The 16,825-nt window shown below is 51.4% G+C and overlaps 1 protein-coding gene across 3 annotated transcripts; it reads left to right on the top strand.

The window, feature by feature from the left end:
- Positions 1-1,216: 1,216 nt before the first annotated feature.
- Positions 1,217-13,479, top strand: HDHD2 (haloacid dehalogenase like hydrolase domain containing 2). 3 transcript variants are annotated; one of them, XM_077346730.1, is made up of 7 exons: positions 1,217-1,267; positions 3,767-3,869; positions 5,265-5,473; positions 8,546-8,630; positions 11,475-11,691; positions 11,800-11,863; positions 12,763-13,474. In XM_077346730.1, exons 2-7 carry the CDS (start codon positions 3,769-3,771, stop codon positions 12,864-12,866), a joined length of 780 nt encoding a protein of 259 aa, XP_077202845.1. In that variant the 5' UTR covers positions 1,217-1,267; positions 3,767-3,768; the 3' UTR covers positions 12,867-13,474. The 3 variants fall into 3 exon arrangements, with proteins under 3 accessions (XP_077202845.1, XP_077202848.1, XP_077202849.1); XM_077346733.1 differs by lacking the exon at positions 1,217-1,267 and adding an exon at positions 1,313-1,488 and having other exon boundaries at positions 12,763-13,478; XM_077346734.1 differs by lacking the exon at positions 1,217-1,267 and adding an exon at positions 1,554-1,572 and having other exon boundaries at positions 12,763-13,479.
- The last annotated feature ends 3,346 nt before the right edge of the window (positions 13,480-16,825 follow it).

The following is a 16,825-nucleotide window of genomic DNA, read 5'->3' as shown; positions in this document are numbered from 1 at the left end:
CCAATCAGTTCCTCTGGATGGCCAATGAGGGCATAGAGGCCACGGCATTCTGCTGATGTTACCTCCTAGCTCTGGGATGCAGTTATAGTGCTTCTGAATATGGAATATGGAGGTTAGCCTTAGTCACCATCTAGAAGGGCAGCAGATCTGCAATTTAAGGACATGCAACGACATTGTTTGTCACAGCTGAAGACTTGTGCCTAAGGTCACAAGTCTGACTCAAGGTTTGTGTCAAAATTATCTTGGAGGTAAAATACATCTGTAGGCTCCCCCAACTGATACAGCCCAAGTAAATATGGGAATCATTACTTCAGTAGTAAGATAGATCCACAAACTGAATCATCGATCAAGAACACATGAAGGTTTCCTGTTGCTGATTGAAGCCTTGATCTGCTGCTCTTAAATGTTTCTTTGGCTGAGGGGTGAAACTAGATTGAATTCTCATCCCAGTTCAGGAACTGCCATTCCCTAAAAATGTTACAGCCATAGGTAACCCTACTTAAACACCTACTTGGAAACTATTCCAGAGATGGGGGCAACCACTGATAAGGCTCTGTCCCCTTTTACCAGTCAGCAGAGAGTCAGGCGTGAGACAAAGTCAGCAGTTTCCAGGTTAGGACTACATGGAGAAAGAACAAAATTTGAGTCTAATGACACCTTTAAGGCCAATGAGGGTTTATTCAAGGTGTGAGCTTTCCTGTGTGCTTTGAATAGAACTTTGTCTGAAAGGTGCCACTGGACTCAAATTTTGTTCCACTACTTCAGACTCAACACAGCTGCTTGCCGGGAACTATAATCTACAACGAGACAGGTAGGTGGTTTGTTTTATGTAGGAGGAAGATTTCCCTGGCATGATGCCCAAACCCTTGCTTCTACAGCACTATTAAAGGTTTCTTTCATTGCTCTGCATCCGGATGCTTGCAGGCAGAAGTTCAACAGGGGTACCAAAGGTTTTCTATTGCAATGTTGCGCTCTGTTGTGGGCTCACCTCTCTAAAATCAAGGGTGTTTAGCCAAGTGCCTGTCCAAAAATGTCCATTCACTCCCACGCAGGAGATTTCAGTAAAAAGATTTTACTGGAGGGGGCTTCAGCCAGGGACTAACACATTGTGCTGCTGAAAATACAAAAACTCACAAATTCCTTTATATTCAGGCAGTTATGTAGTCAGCTTAGAAAAGAGTTGTGGGTCCTTAAACAGTGACACGGAGTGGGGGGGGGGCTTTCACCCTTCTCTCGCCACAAGCTGGGAGCGTCGCTCTAGCCGCAGGTGAGTGCAGCCGAGACGCGCATGGAATCGCCCACCCCCGTTTGTCTCCATGGTACGATCTGGCTGCCGCTGTGATGAAGAGCGAGGACCGTACCAACTGTATCTCACTGCCAAAATGGGGGGGGGGAGAAATGTGTCCCTCCTCAATTTCCTACTTTAAGCGTTAATGGATCATTCCACGGCGCGGTTGCCTTAGGTGGAAGGCCAAGACCGCCTGAGAGGTGAGAAGGGAGCTCGTATCCAGCCAGTCTTTCCTCCTGTCTCACTCGCCTTTGAACGGCGTTGAAGGGAGAAGAGGCATTATGGTGATGACTCCTGGGCAGCCGTTTATTGCAGGGGTAGTCAAACTGCGGCCCTCCAGATGTCCCTGGACTACAATTCCCAGGAGCCCTTGCCAGCATTCGCTGGCGAATGCTGGCAAGGGCTCCTGGGAATTGTAGTCCATGGACATCTGGAGGGCCGCAGTTTGACTACCCCTGGTTTATTGTGTATTTAGTGCCCCCAAAAGTGTGCCAAGAGAGATCTAAAGTGTGGAGATGCTTGTGTGGGCCTAGGGAGTTGTGGGAGCCTGCCTGTTGGGACTCTGGATGAGTCACCGGCCTGGGTTGGGCATTCCTCTAGCAAAATCAGACTCTGCCCATGGGTCTGCCATCCAGGTCAGCGTTCTTTCTAACACGTGGCCAGCAAAAACAAATGGGAAAATACATTTCATTTCATTTTTGTCATTTTATTCCTAATAATTCCTGATACAGCGTTTGACATTTTCACCACTGCCACATTTTCACATTTTCATTGAGCTGTCTGCTATGGCTCAATATCTATCTCCGCACTTCTCAGGGAAAAAAAGTAGTTTGCATCCTTTGGTACCAGAATCACTAAAGAGTTCGAATCCTGGAATACCTTTAAGACTAACCAAGTTTTATTCTGGGTAGAAGCTTTTGGGTGCAGGTACATTTCTTCAGATGCCCAGAATGAAAGACAGAAAGCTGGGGAATTTCATATAGACCGTACACAGTGTGTTGAATGTCCCTATGCTATAAGCCTTGCTTGATTAGGCAGCATAAGTTAGCTGGCATTGGGAGTGCCTCACTGAAGCCCTGGGCAGCACTGTGATTTAATTCCCAGCTTCAATGCAGCCAAAGAGGTTTTCATCTCCATGCGACAAGTAACACCCCCTCACAGGTGGCTCCTAGCAAGGCCGCAGCAGCTTATGACTTCCTGTAACAAAAGCAAAGTGATATCTTAAAATATATATATTCCCATTTTTCTGATGCGCTGTTGGCACCCTGGGGAAATTATTCGGTTAGCACCAAGCAGTGACTTCTTCCAGCTAACTGCTTGCCTGCCAGCATAAAGCCCAGAGAAGTGGAACATGGACACTGAAACTGGTGTTGTGCTTTTAGCCTCTACGCCAGAAGTGGCCAAACAATGGCTCCAGATCTCCCTGGTCTGCCATGCTGGCAGGGGCTCATGGGAATTGTAGAGAAGGGACATCTGGAAAGCCACAGTCTAGCCATCCCTGCAGTGTACGCTGATATTAAAGTATTGTCTGTATGCTCAGAGACGCCAGGAAGTAGACAGTTGGGCATAAGCCTAGCTTTTGCACATGCATGGTGGATGGGCCCATGGCTCAGTGGTGGAGACGCTGGGGGGGGGGGCAGGAGGGTTGGTGACTTCAATGGGGTCTAATACCATAAAATCCACCTAAGCAGCCATTTTCTTCAGGGGAACTGCTCTTAGTTGCCTGGAGATGTTCCGAAATTCCGGGAGATCTGCAGGACCCACCTGGCAGCTGCCATCCCTACACACAGCCTTGTGGCTTTGTGCTTCATGCATTGCCAAGATCCACTGCCTGCCGTCCTATTTCACCTGCTGTGCTACATGAAGGGGCCTCGTGGGGCTCTTCGGCCGAATCATGTGGCTCGAACCATCTGTGCCTCTGAGCTCCCACCTACCAAACCTGACCGATTTTCTCCCCCCCACCCTGAGATGCTGTGCAAAGCTCCCTCCATGAAAAGCACAGCATTACTGTTTCCTAAATGAGGAATGTGACCCCCGCTGGCTGCATCTCGTCTTTTTGAACCGGTGAAAAACAAAGCTGTGGTGCTCCAGTGCCCAGCTTCTGAATTGGCCATGCGGCGGGCGGGCGGGATGGTGGGTAGAATATTGAGGCGAATTGCCAAGCTGAAGGACCGAATAACGCTCGCCTTCTGCCAACAGGAGAGAACATCATCCTATCAATTATGCATATGTTTTTTAATTTCGCCGGTCCATTTTCTGCCAGAAGGGGCTCGTTTCCTACCCCAGGTGACGTTCCGGCTTCTTCCAGGTTTTAATCACAAAAATATATCGGCCGCCCGGTACGGGTAGCAAAACGCACTCCGCTTCTTCCAGGTTTTGGCACCGAGGAAGCGCCAAACAGGCCTCCTGTTTAAAATTTGTCCGTCGTTTTCTCCACCGTTTTGCGACTTGTTTCTCCTCTCCCCCCCTGGCATGAAGGGATGGCCACCCGGCGTGCGCTCAGAGCTGTTCTGGTGGATCTCAGCGGGACGCTTCACGTCGAGGACTCAGCTGTGCTCGGAGCCCAAGAAGCTCTGAAAAGGTGAGTTGTTTCCTCCCGCGAAAGAGATGTGCACGTGTCCAGTGGTTTTCGCAAAGGCCGCTTGTCAGCTAGAAGGAGAGGTTGTGGGCAAGTGCCTGTGTACACCCAATTTTGCTTCCGGGGACAGAATGTGGCACCAGGCGCTGGACACGGCAGACCCCCTCCGAAATCCCAGTTAAAGGCAGGGAGGATCTGAAAGTCTGGTCATCTTTGCAAGGTGGTTCATGCCCGTTGCTGCTTGTGCATCAGCTGTTGCACAAGGAATGGTGCGTCCACCATCTAGTGAGGCATATGCCATGAAGCTGCTTTATACGGAATCAGGCTATCAAGGGCAGTATCTTCTACTCAAACTGGCAGCCGCTTTCCAGGGTCTCAGGGAGAGGTCTTTTCACATTATCTACAGCCTCTTAGCTGGAGACGCCTGGGATTGAACCTGAGACCTTCTGCATGCCAAGCAGAGGCTGTATCCCTGAACTGTGAATATGACCCCCTGTATAAGACCACTGATCAAGGTCAGTATTTTTCTACTCAGGCTGGTAGCAGCTTTCTAGGGTCTCAGGCTGAGGTCTTTCACATCGCCTCTTGCTGGATCCTTTTGGTGTAGTGGTTAGGAGTGCGGACTTATAATCTGGTGAGCCGGGTTTGATTCCCTGCTCCCCCGCACGCAGCCAGCTGGGTGGCCTTGGGCTCCTCACAGCGCTGATAAAACTGTTCTGACCGAGCAGTGATATCAGGGCTCTCTCAGCCTCACCTCCCTCACAGGATGTCTGTTGTGGGGAGAGGAAAGGCGACTATAAGCCGCTTTGAGACTCCTTTGGTTAGAGAAAAGCACCATATAAGAACAAACTCTACTTCTTCTAACTGGAGATACCAGGGACCTTCTGCATGAAAAGCGGATGCCCTAGCACTGAGGACAGCCTCTCCCCAAAGGCAGCTTCTTGTGTTCCTGTAAAGCTCTATCCTGTGGGATTTCCCTTCCTGCTAGCTCCAGAACGGCCCCTGCCTGAGTCAGCTGCTCCTGCAGTTTTAGAACGACGTAGGTTTTTTGTGGCACATAGCGGTAAGGCAGCAGACATACAGTCTGAAAGCTCTGCCCATGAGGCTGGTAGTTCAATCCCAGCAGCCGGTTCAAGGTTGACTCAGCCATCCATCCTTCCGAGGTGGGTAAAATGAGTACCCAGCTTGCTGGGGGGTAACCGGTAATGACTGGGGAAGGCACTGGCAAACCACCCTGTATTGAGTCTGCCATGAAAACGCTGGAGGGCGTCACCCCAAGGGTCAGACATGACCCGGTGCTTGCACAGGGGATACCTTTACCTTTTTACCTTTAGGTTTTAGTTTCACAGGAACTGCCCCGTGAATTCACACTCCCACGGTCTGCTTTTCCCGGCCCAGGCTGCGCAGCGCTCCGGTCGCCGTCAGGTTTGTGACCAACACGACCAAGGAGTGCAAGCAGGACTTGCTGGAGAGGCTGAAGAAACTTGACTTCGACATTCGAGAAGACGAGATCTTCACGTCTCTGACGGCGGCCAGGAACCTCCTGGAAGAGAAGCGGGTCAGGCCCTTGCTGCTTGTGGAGGACAGCGCACTGCGGGATTTCAGTGGTGCGATGGGGGCCAAAAGAGCAGAGGGGAGAGGCCCGGGCGAGAGCAACCTTGTCAGATCTTGGAAGCTAAGCAGGGCTGGCCCTGGTTCGTTTTTGGATGGGAGACCAGCCAGGAACGTCCAGAGCTGCTGTACAGAGGCAGGCAGCGCCAAACCACCTCTGGACGTCTCTTGCCTTGGAAATTCCACCGAGTCACCGTAAGAAAACTCCCTTCTGCGAAGTGTTCCCTGGAAGGAACCTTGTGGCTGCAGCCGCCACCTGATTTCCCTAAGCAATGGTGTTTCTCTGTCTCTGGGGACCCCAAAATCCTGCCTGTGGTGGCTGTAGTTGTCCATCAACACCATTCCTATTGCCTGTCAATTGCTTTTAGAAAGTAGGCAGGGCTGGGGGGGGGGGGGAGCTTTTGCCAACAGGTTTTCTGACGGGCTGTGCACATTAAAAAGCATCGGACCTCCTGCCCGAAATGTTAAAGAGTTACTATGAGAGGGATGCATGACCTCCCTCCCAGCCATTTTGCACTTGGCTCCACCCCCGGTGGCAGCCATTTTGCACTTGGCTCCACCTCCTGTCGCAGCCATTTTATAGTTGGCGGCCCCTCCCCAGCAGCCATATTGCAGTCGGCCAGACCCCCCAGTGACAGCCATTTTGCTATTGTGGCCACTGCATGCCAGAATTCCAAATGTCCCTAAGGTCTCAAAAGGTTGGGGAGCCCTCCTCTGTCTCTGTTCGTAGAATCCTAGAGTTGGAAGGGAACTCCAGGGTCATCTAGTCCAGCCCCTCTGCAGAATGCAGTAAATTCACAACTACCTGCCTACCTACACACAGGGACCCCAATTCCATGCCCAGATGATGCCCTCCCCCCCAAAGAAAACCAGAATCCCTGGCCAGCCTGGCCTGGAGGAAATTTGCCTCCCAACCCCAAAGTGGTGATGGGCATGCAAAAAGGGCCAAAACAGCCAAGCACTGACACAGCCCCTTCTGCCCAGCTGCTCACAAGTTCACAGAATCAGTTCAAAGGCTTTGATCTATAGTAGGCCTCGCACAGCTAGTGATGGGCCAGGTGGCTCCGAAAGTGTCTTGTTTCCCCTGCCTGTCTAGGACTGCAAAAGCTGGACGTTGGAGAATATTCGGCAGAGCAAAATACAAGCTAGGTTGGGTCGCCAGAAGGCCTGGGGGGAAAACCGTGTACTGCCAGAGGCTTAACATGAGGAAGTGGGCTAATGTAACATTTTACGGCATCGAGGGAAATAAAATCAGGTGGTAAATAACACCCCATTAAGCCTCTGTTAAAGGGACAGGCTGTTTTTTTCTCCTCATGGGCTTTAAATTAATAATTGCGTGCCGTGAAGTTCCAGCTGACTTATTGGCAACTCTAGGTGTTTCCAGGGCAAGAGGTGGACGGAGGCGGCTTGCCATTGGCTGCCTCTGTGTAGCTACTTTGGACTTGGAAGAAATGGCCTGGAAGGAATTCGTTTTCCGCCCCCAAAGTGGCAATCGGCATTTCCCTGGGCACGCAAGAAAGCGCCACAAGAGCCAAGCGCCGACTCAGTCCCCTCTGCCCAACTGCTCACAATCTGCCTAAGAATCAGCTAAGAAATATTTTAAATAACAAAAAAGGTGGTCTGATCAGCTCTTCCGGCCTGTCTCAGAGATCTAGCGCTGGGTTCTCGGTTAATCCCAAGGAGCTGCATTTTAAAGAGGTGCTGGAAACGACAGTCAAATCGGTAGGTTTTTCAAGGCAAGACGTGAACAGGGCCAGTTTGCTCTTGCCTGCCTCTTTGGAGTGTTTCCCGGGTCCCCCTGGTAACCTCCTGCCCAAGTTCGAACCAGGAATGACCTGCTGGTGTCCCAAGATTTGATAAATTCAGGCTAGGGAGCCTTCCAGGCCAGGGCGTTTCAAAGTCAGACATCGCAACTGAGCACGAAGACTGAGAAACCTCTTTCAGCCAGCTTGTTTCTTCCCTTTTAGATCAAACACGACGTAGACTCCGTCAAGCCGGGGCTCTCCCTCCCTCCCCCCCTGCAATGTGTTTGGCTTCTGTTTTCAGTAGTTTTAAGTACGCTGAAAGATATTTAAGCTTCTGTTAGTAACTACTATGGCATTATTCTTGGATAATCTTTGTGTCAGATTTGTTTGCCGATGGATGAGCGTAATCCAGTCTTTGGTTAATGGACCCAGATGCCCCGCCAGGAGGGATGCAAAATCCACGTGGCCATTCCTACTTCTTGTGGTCTGGAATGGTGGGAGGCTGGCGTGGGCCTGCAGTGGCCTGGGCCTGCAGCATCCCTGAATGCAGAGCCAGCTATTGCTTCAGCAGAGACAGCGGGCTAAGGGTGCACTTGGGGGCTCCTTCTGGGTTTCAGCAAGGAGAGGAGAGAGGCTGGGAGCTGCCCCTGTGCACCAGTCTGTCTCGTGAATGATGTCCTATTTTATGGCCATTTTCCTCACAGCTGATCTTGCTTGGAGCCGGTGGTGTTCCTTCCTTCCTTCCTTCCTTCCTTCCTTCCTTCCTTCCTTCCTTCCTTCCTTCCTTCCTTCCTTCCTTCCTTCCTTCCTTCCTTCCTTCCTTCCTTCCTTCCTTCCTTCCTTCCTTCCTTCCTTCCTTCCTTCCACTCACTCGCTCACCTTTATTGGCATACCTTGTACCGACTGACCTTGGGCCAGTTCCAGTGCTCTCAGAACTCTCTCAGCCTGACTTGCCTCACAAGGTGCCTGTTGTGGGAAAAGGAAGGGAAGGTGATTGGAACCCGCTTTGAGACACATGAGGCTTCCTGGATGACCTTGATCTCTTACTGCTATTTGTATGGAGCAGTTCTCTTAGAGCTCCCTCAGCCACAACGACCTCACAGGGTGCCTGTTGTGGGGAGAGGAAGGGAAGGCAATTGACAGCTGTTTTAAGACTCCTTTGGGGAGTGAGAAGCAGAGTATAAAAATAAACTCTTCAAAAAAACCCCAACAACAGCGCTCTCTCTGGATCTTTCCGAGATTGCTGGGTCATTGGATTGCTAAATAAAGAAAAGAAAGCACGTAGCCCTCAAGCTGACTGATTAAATCCCGTTTTTGTTTCAGGGCTAGACACTCACGATCCCAATGCTGTCGTGATAGGCTTGGCTCCGGATCAGTTCAATTATGAAATGATGAATCAAGCTTTCCGGTAAGTGTAGCGCTCCCGATGGGTCGCCGCGTTAGGCCATCCGTAGCAGAGTCCAGCAGCTCAGTAATCACAGTTTAGGATTGCATTCAGTGAAGGCGATCCTAAAGAAAACCATCTTCGGCTGACCACCGGGCCCTGGCACTGGGCCGCGGCTCCCTGCCTCCGCAGAGCCGCGCATGCAGGTTTTGCACCATGCGTGGCTGCAAACGTGCATGCGGTGGCACTCCCGCGCATGCGGCGGCACTCCTGCACATGCACGTTTGCGCCATGCACTGCTGCAAATGCGCATGTGCGGGAGTGCCGTGTTTCCAGCCACGCATGGGGCAAGAGTGCATGCGTGACCCGGCCACGCGTGCGCGCATGTGCGGGAGTGGCATGCGCGGCCGGGCGATTGCCCTCCCTGCCCCTGCCGGTCTGCAGCCTGGAAAAGGTTGGGGACCACTGTCCTAAAGAACAGAAGTGAGCAGTCCGGGGACACGTCGTAGAATCATAGAGCTGGAAGGGACCTCTCAGGTCGTCTCGTCCAACCCCCTGCAAAATGCAGGGAAGTCACTAAACATATTCACAGTCTCCTTGGGGAGGCTGTTCCATAACTGTGGGGCCATCACTGAAAAGGTACTACTCAAATGAGCTTCTTTGGTCCATGGGACAGTCAGAAGGGCCTCCCTCCCCCAGTGATCTTAATTCCCAAACAGGAACATAAGGGTAACAACAGCCCTTCATACCCAGTTTTGGTGAAAAGGGTCCTCCTTTTTTTACTGGTGGAAAAGCTGGCTGGATCCAACCCCTTTTGGTTGCAGAGTGTTGCTGGAAAAATGCACGGGCCCTACGTGGTGGAAATCTCAGCCCTCAATGGAGTGGTGGGTAAGGGTGACTTTCTGTAGAGCTCAGATTCAAATGAGTCGCCGTGTTGGTCTGAAGTCGCACAATAAAATCAGAGTCCAATAGCACCTTTAAGAGCAACAAAGATTTATTCAGGGCGTGAGCTTTCGAGGGCAAGCCCTTGAAAGCTCACGCCCTGAATAAATCTTTGTTGCTCTTAAAGGTGCCCCTGGACTCTGATTTTTTCTGTAGAGCTGCCGGTGTTTTGGATCATTTCCTTTTTTAGCTCAAAAGTCCCAAGAACTCATGCCCTCTCATGGTACCCCTCCCCCCATAATTTTAACCCCCTTGTAAAATGATAAGAGCGACATCATATCCTTAATGTATATATATAGTCTGCCTTTCTTTCCAATGAAGGGGGATACAAAATGGTTTGCAGCCCTCTCTTCTAATCCCCTTATCCTCACAACCACCCCCCCCCTGCGAGGTAGCTTATACTGACACTTGGTTCCAACTCTGCTCCAGAGTCTCCGCCGTCCCCTGATCCTTATTGCTTTGTCAGCTCACGGCCCTGGTGACATTCCCACCCGTCATCAAGAGTTTGGGAGGGCTTCCTGGGTCAGCCAAGGTAAATCAGCCAGCGATCCTTATCTTGTCCTTTTATTGGAGGCGTTATCTCGAAGGCGTTTATTGCGGTGCAGATAACTCAGGGCAGGATCGTAGCCCCGTGCTTGGTGGTACCAGGAGGAACCCTTCCTCCTGCGTGGGCTCGCAAAGTTGCAGCCAAGTCCCGGTCAACACCGTTCCCTACAAGGAGGGATCCCACCATTTGCTGTGAAAGGTGCCACTCAAGGGCTTCTCAGGTGTTGCCGATGGACTATGAATTTGCAGGGGGCTCGGTTAGCTGGCCGTGGGGCACCTCAGACTTTGGGGGGCACTGTTCTGGATTAAGAGATAAGCTCAGAAGAGCAAACATTCAGTAAGGACCGCAGCCCTTCTCTTGGTATGGATGGGTGACCTGCAAGGAAACGCAAGATTTCCAGTTCAAGACCAGAGGCCTCAGAATCATTGGTCATCTCCAAGCAATGGAGGTCAGTTCTCCCGGAGAAAACAGCTGTCTTGAAGCGTGGATTCCATTATAGTTTTTTTTGGCTATTCTTATGTTTTTCTTTTTAAAGATCGCCACACACGGTACAATATATTTTTAAAAGAGAGAAGCAAAAACGCCCTCTCCAACAAAATCTTAACAGTAATTAATGTTTAACAATAAGCATGTTAATGATAGTTCTTCCTCACCCCCCCTATAAAGTTGTTTTATATACCCTACTTCTCAATGCCTGAGTGAGTCTCAAAGCGGCTTACATTTGCCTTCCCTTTCCTCTCCCCACAACAGACACCCTGTGAGGTGGGTGAGGCTGAGAGAGCCCTGATATCACTGCTTGGTCTGAACAGCTTTATCAGTGCTGTGGCGAGCCCAAGGTCAACTAGCTTGCTGCATGTGGAGAAGAAGCAGGGAATCAAACCCAGCTTTCCAGATTAGAAGAAGAGTTCGTTCTTATATGCCGCTTTTCTCTACCGGAAGGAGTCTCAAAGCGCCTTACAGTTGCCTTCCCTTTCCTCTCCCCATAACAGACACTCTGTGAGGGAGGTGAGGCTGAGAGAGCCCTGACATTACTGCTCGGTCAGAACAGTACTATCAGGGCTGCGACTATCCCAAGATCACCCAGCTGGTTGCATGTGGGGGAGGAGTAGGGAAACAAACCCGGTTTGCCAGATTAGGAGCCGCCGCTCTTAGCCACTAGCCACTGGAAATATTTATTTATCATGTATCAGATTTTTAAAGAGATCAGTAATGAAAATTTTTCTCATTCAAAGTCCAGTTCTTTCCAAAGTGACATACTTTTCTTTGTCCTGTTGCCTCCTTTCCCCAATCGCTCAGAAAAGAGGCGTTCTCTCCCATTCCAGGACTCCTGGATTTGCACAGTTAATTCCACGTGTCTTTTGCACCCTCCCTACCTCCAGGCTGATCCTCGACGGGGCTCCCCTCATTGCTGTGCACAAAGCCCGATATTATAAGAGGAAAGATGGTCTTGCCCTCGGCCCCGGGCCGTTCGTCACCGGACTGGAATACGCCACCGACACCCGGGCCAACGTGGTGGGGAAACCGGAGAGAACCTTCTTCCTGGAAGCCTTGCGCGGCACCGACTGTGCGCCGGAGGAAGCCGTCATGATTGGCGATGTGAGTCCTTCGATCTCTTGCCCCGCCAGAAGATCTGGCCTCCTGTGTGACAATGAAGGATTGATAAATAACCCTGGCTAACTTTTGTTTCCTTGCTCTGCTCTGCAGGACTGCAGGGATGATGTTGGCGGCGCGCAGAATGCTGGCATGCTGGGCATACTGGTCAAGACGGGTAAGGCCTAGTCCAGGCGTGGCCATACTGTGGCTCTCCAGAGGTCCATGGACTACAGTTCCCATGGGCCCCTGCTGGCAGGGGCTCATGGGAACTGTAGCCCATGGGCCTCTCGATAGCCAGTGTTTGGCCACTAGGTGAATGGCCATGGGTACTGTCGGTATCGAGTAGCTAAGTTTGCAATTGTCTAAAGCACCACCATGCTTCTAGTCCTTATTGTTGCTGCTGGGGGAAAACAGGGAAAGGCAGTGCCTGCTGGGGCTACTGAGATGAGAGGGATTCATTCAGGACTTCCAGTAATGAACTGGGGAGCCAGCTTGGGGTAGTGGTTAGGAGCGTGGACTTCTATTCTGACCTAGCAGTAATCTCAGGGCTCTCTCAGCCTCCCCACCCTTACAGGGTGTCTGTTGTGGGGAGAGGAAAGGGAAGGCGAATGTAAGCCGCTTTGAGTCTCCTTCGGGGAGAGAAAAGCGGCATATAAGAACCAGCTCTTCTTCTCCTTCAGTGATATCAGGGCTCTCTCAGCATCACCCACCTCACAGGGTGTCTTGTGGGGAGAGGAAAGGGAAGGCGAATGTAAGCCGCTTTGAGACTCCTTCGGGGAGAGAAAAGCAGCATATAAGAACCAACTCTTCTTCTTCTTCAGTAATCTCAGGGCTCTCCCAGCCTTACCCACCTCACAGGGTGTCTGTTGTGGGGAGAGGAAAGGGAAGGCGACTGGAAGCCGCTTTGAGACTCCTTCGGGGAGAGAAAAGCGGCATATAAGAACCAACTCTTCTTCAGGTTTAGCTCCTTCAAAAGGGTACATATTGTCAGCCTTCCCTGACCACATTCTAACTGGGAAACAGCCACTGACTTGGCTTGAAAGTTAATCTTTGCCGTTTGGGGTTTCATTGCAGGCAAATACCGCAAAGGGGACGAAGGCAAAATCAACCCGTCCCCGTACTTGGTTTGTGAGAGCTTCCCCCATGCCGTGGACCACATCCTCCGCCACCTCCTGTGAAGGCACCGAGGAAGTCTGGAACGCAAGTCCAAACGCCCAACATCCACATCCTTCGAGCCGAGCTGTGTCCTTGGTGGAGGTTATTGGCGCAGCTCCGGCCGGACTGTCCCAGCCTGTCTGAGGGGTGGGTTTTGCCTATTTGAATGCTTCTCCTGTAAGATCCACTCCCTTCGCTTGGAAGTGTAACATTCTGCGCAAATTGGGTTTTCTCCTCCCACGCCATTTTTCTGCTCAGGGGATCCGTTGTACGGAAAGGGAATTCAAACCTGCGTCTCCCCCTCCTGCCACCCACGGCCCATCCTCAGACCACCCATCAACGTTTTGGCTGAACACACCGTTCTGTTCTTAATTGTGACATTGAACATTACGCGAGAAAGGAGCCTGAATGCTAAGAGTCTCCGCCCGTTATTTGACCTGTTTGTACAGCATGGAACTGACAAGTCCGGGGCAGTCTTCTATAGGAGGGGAGAGAAACGGATGGGTGCATCTTGTAAAGCGAGAAGGAAAAGGGAGCGCCTGTAGCCGGTTTCCGAAGCGGACGGAAAGGCAATAAAAGCCCAAAAAAGACACTTTTGTCAGGGTTCTCGGATCAGAGAGGGGCTCTGATGGAGGGGCTCCTAAAGTGGGCAGTATGCACCCCAGGGGCTGTGGAAGGATCCAGGGGGTGGTGATGGATTTGGGGGCTGGAGGGAGGCAGTGAGGAATTTGAGGGCAGTAGGGGGGTGGTGAGGAATTTAGGAGCAGTAGGGGGCTGGTGAGGAATCTGGAGGCAGTAGGGGGCGGGTGGGAAATTTGGGGGCAGTAGTGGGGCCGGTGGAAAATTGGGGGGCAGTAGTGGGGCCGGTGAGGAATTTGGGGGCAGTAGTGAGGTGGTGAGGAATTTGGGGGACAGCAGTCTGACTCTTCCTGCTGCGGCTGTGTTTTCCTAGTGAGACATGATCAAAGGTGGTTTGCCATTGCCTACCCTCTTTGTAGTAACTCTGTGGACTCCCTTGGTGGTCTCCCACCTGAATACTAACCAGGGCAGACCCAGCTTAGCTTCGGAGTTCTGATGAGATTGGGGTAGCCTGGGCTATCTGGGTTAAGGGGGCTGCATATTGGTTCTATGGAATTGTAGCTCACTGCAGCTCTTTGAGCCAAGAGACATTCAGAGGTGACTGGCCATCGTCTGCCTCTGTGTAGCAACCCTGGACTTCCCTGGATGGGCTCCCATCCAAATACTAACGTGGGCTGCCCTGCTTAGCTTCTGAGATCAGGCTAGGTTAGGCTGCTACTTTACAGAGATTAACATGTGGCATTTACTGCTAGAGGATGTAGTGATGGCCACAGGAATATACGGCTCTAAAAAGGAGTTAGATTCATGGAGGAGAAGTATCAATGTCTACTAGCCATGGTGACCGAGGGGAATCTCCACATTGGCCTATTATGCACGGCCGCTGAAACGGCGGCATGGAGAACGCGGAGGAGGAGGAAGAAGCGAAGCAAACAGCTTACGCACGGGACGGAACGCAACGGCAGCAAAACCCAGAGTATCCGATTATGCACACGGCTACTCTGGAGCCGCTTCTGGTTGCGCCCTGGTCCCGGGAAGCTCCACTGTCTTCTGCATCTCGCTAACGCAGCTTTTTTGACAGTATACGTTGACTCTGCGCCCGGTTGCCGCCTGCAGCGTGCATCATTGGTTTTTTTAGCTGCCACCATTCCACCCCGAATGCGGACCTTCCACTTCATGCATAAAGGGCCATTAAGAGACACTAAACCTCTCAACCCCAGAGCCAGGCGGCAACATCAGGAGAAGGCCTCAGCCTCTGGGCCCTGTCGCTGGCCCTCCAGAGGAACTGAATGTTTGACATTTTCACAGGCATCTTACGTGACAATGTGATTCTCGCCTCTTTTCAAGTATAGATTCCTCCTGATCCAGTTTAAACGTGGCAGCCCTGAATCTTAAATCGTGGGGGGAGGGTCTGTTTCTATTCCTAGTGGTTGTTCTGGCTGCGCCTCGGCCAGCCAGTTCATAAAGGAGAGGGCTGCTTCTCAGAGTTAATGTCAAATTAAAAACGATGGAGGGTTTTTACAGATGTTTTAATTAGATGACGTTATTAACAGGAGCGGCTCGGAAACCAGTGACTGCTCTGCAACAGCTTACCAGACTCTACCGTTCTGAAAGTGCGATTTCACCAGGGCACTGTTGACACAAGAGTCGTCAGGTTTCATTGGCTCGGGGGCGGGGAGCTGATCCGTCCCCTCCCGACTTCCCAACACAGAGGGGGAACATCCGTGGGTCACGATAGGGACATATTCCCCACTTTAATGCCCCGTCCTTAGTGTAAACTTTAACAGCATGAGAATGAGGTAAGTTTTGTATGTTGTTTTTTTTTCCCCCTGGCCGTTTTTGCAAAACTGTAAGAATGGAAGCCCTTTAGGGTTATTTTACAGCACTCCTGAGTGTTCGGCTCTTAAATTGCAGTTGGTCCGTCATCTTTATTGGCAGCGCGGCTTTGCTAATGAACGGCGCTCTCTTTCTGGAGGGAAAGCCCACGAGGATTATCAGGCGGCCGAGGTGAGCTACGAGGGAATTCGGTACGCAGCTCGGAAATTATCCTGCAGACAAAGGCGACTAGCCAGCCAAACCAAGGGCTTCCGTTTCCCCTCGATTTCCGAGGAACCGTTAACCACAAGCACCAATCTGGCCGGCTGACTGAGGGCACGAGGCGGCAGTGCTTAATTTTGTCCAAACCTCTTTAAAAATATAAAATGCCATTTTCGGAAAAGGAAAGCGTTTGGACGCTGTTTTAGCCACGCCGATTCAGCTCTAGGAATACACGAGTGGGATTAGCCTAAAGCTAAGGGTCCTTAAACTGGATAGCCCAGGCTAGCCCGATCTCAGAGGCAGGATCAGCACCGGTTCATTGAATCATAGAGTTGGAAGGGACCTCCTGGACCATCTAGTCCAACCCCCTGCACTATGCAGGACACTCACAACCCTATTGCTCATCCACTGTCACCTGCCACCCCCTTGAACCTTCACAGAATCAGCCTCTCCGTCAGATGGCTCTCCAGCCTCTGTTTAAAACTCTCCAAAGATGGAGAACCCACCACCTCCCGAGGAAGCCTGTTCCACCGAGAAACCACTCTAACTGTCAGGAACTTCTTCCGGATGTTCAGATGGAATTTCTTTTGAATTAATTTCATCCCATTGGTTCTGTTCCATCCCTCCAGGGCAAGAGACATCAACTCTGCTCCATCCTCTACATGGCACCCTTTTAAATACTTTAAGATGGTTATCAGATCCCCTCTCAGTCTCCTTTCCAGGCTAAACAAACCAAGATCCCTTGCACGGGAGGCGAGCCCAATGCCATCAGATTTCAGGAGCTGATCCGACGTGATGGTGACAGTCCGTATTAAACGCAATACAGAGACTCCCTTGCCCTGCGGCTGGTGTTTAACACAGCTATGTTGGGGAAAACTGTCCTCACGTTGCAGCCGACTTATGGCAACCGAGGAGGGTGTTCAAGGCAAGAGATGCTCAAAGGTGTCTTGCCATTGCCTGCCTCTCTGCAGCAAACCCTGGACTTCCTTGGTGGTCTCCCATCCAAGTGCTAAACAGGACCGACCCTGCTTAGCTTCTTCGACCTGATGAGATCACGCCAGCCTGGGCCATCCACGGGGACTCGGGATTGGACCAGGGCAATAGGGGGGGGGGAACGACACTGAACCCCTTCCCTGCAGATGGGCTTGCCTAGTTAACTCTAGTATGCCTGTGAGCTGAGCAGTTGAAGAAGAAGAGGAAGAAGAAGAGTTGGTTCTTATATGCCGCTTTTCCTTACCCGAAGGAGCCTCAAAGCGGCTTACAGTCGCCTTCCCTTTCCTCTCCCCACAACAGACACCCTGTGGGGTAGGTGAGGCTGAGAGAGCCCTGAGATTACTGAAGAAGGAAAAGAGTTGGTTCTTATATGCCG

Source organism: Paroedura picta, chromosome 7, assembly GCF_049243985.1.
Source record: "Paroedura picta isolate Pp20150507F chromosome 7, Ppicta_v3.0, whole genome shotgun sequence".
NCBI classification, from domain to species: domain Eukaryota; kingdom Metazoa; phylum Chordata; class Lepidosauria; order Squamata; family Gekkonidae; genus Paroedura; species Paroedura picta.
This window is presented reverse-complemented; position numbering and strand designations above follow the sequence as displayed.

Excerpts from the sequence above, each read along its gene's own strand:
- HDHD2 (XM_077346734.1), top strand. The coding sequence starts at position 3,769 with ATGGCCACCCGGCGTGCGCTCAGAGCTGTTCTGGTGGATCTCAGCGGG. Across the intron at positions 8,631-11,474 it reads ATGATGAATCAAGCTTTCCG|GCTGATCCTCGACGGGGCTC; the intron begins GTAAGTGTAGCG and ends CCCTACCTCCAG. Across the intron at positions 11,692-11,799 it reads AAGCCGTCATGATTGGCGAT|GACTGCAGGGATGATGTTGG; the intron begins GTGAGTCCTTCG and ends TCTGCTCTGCAG.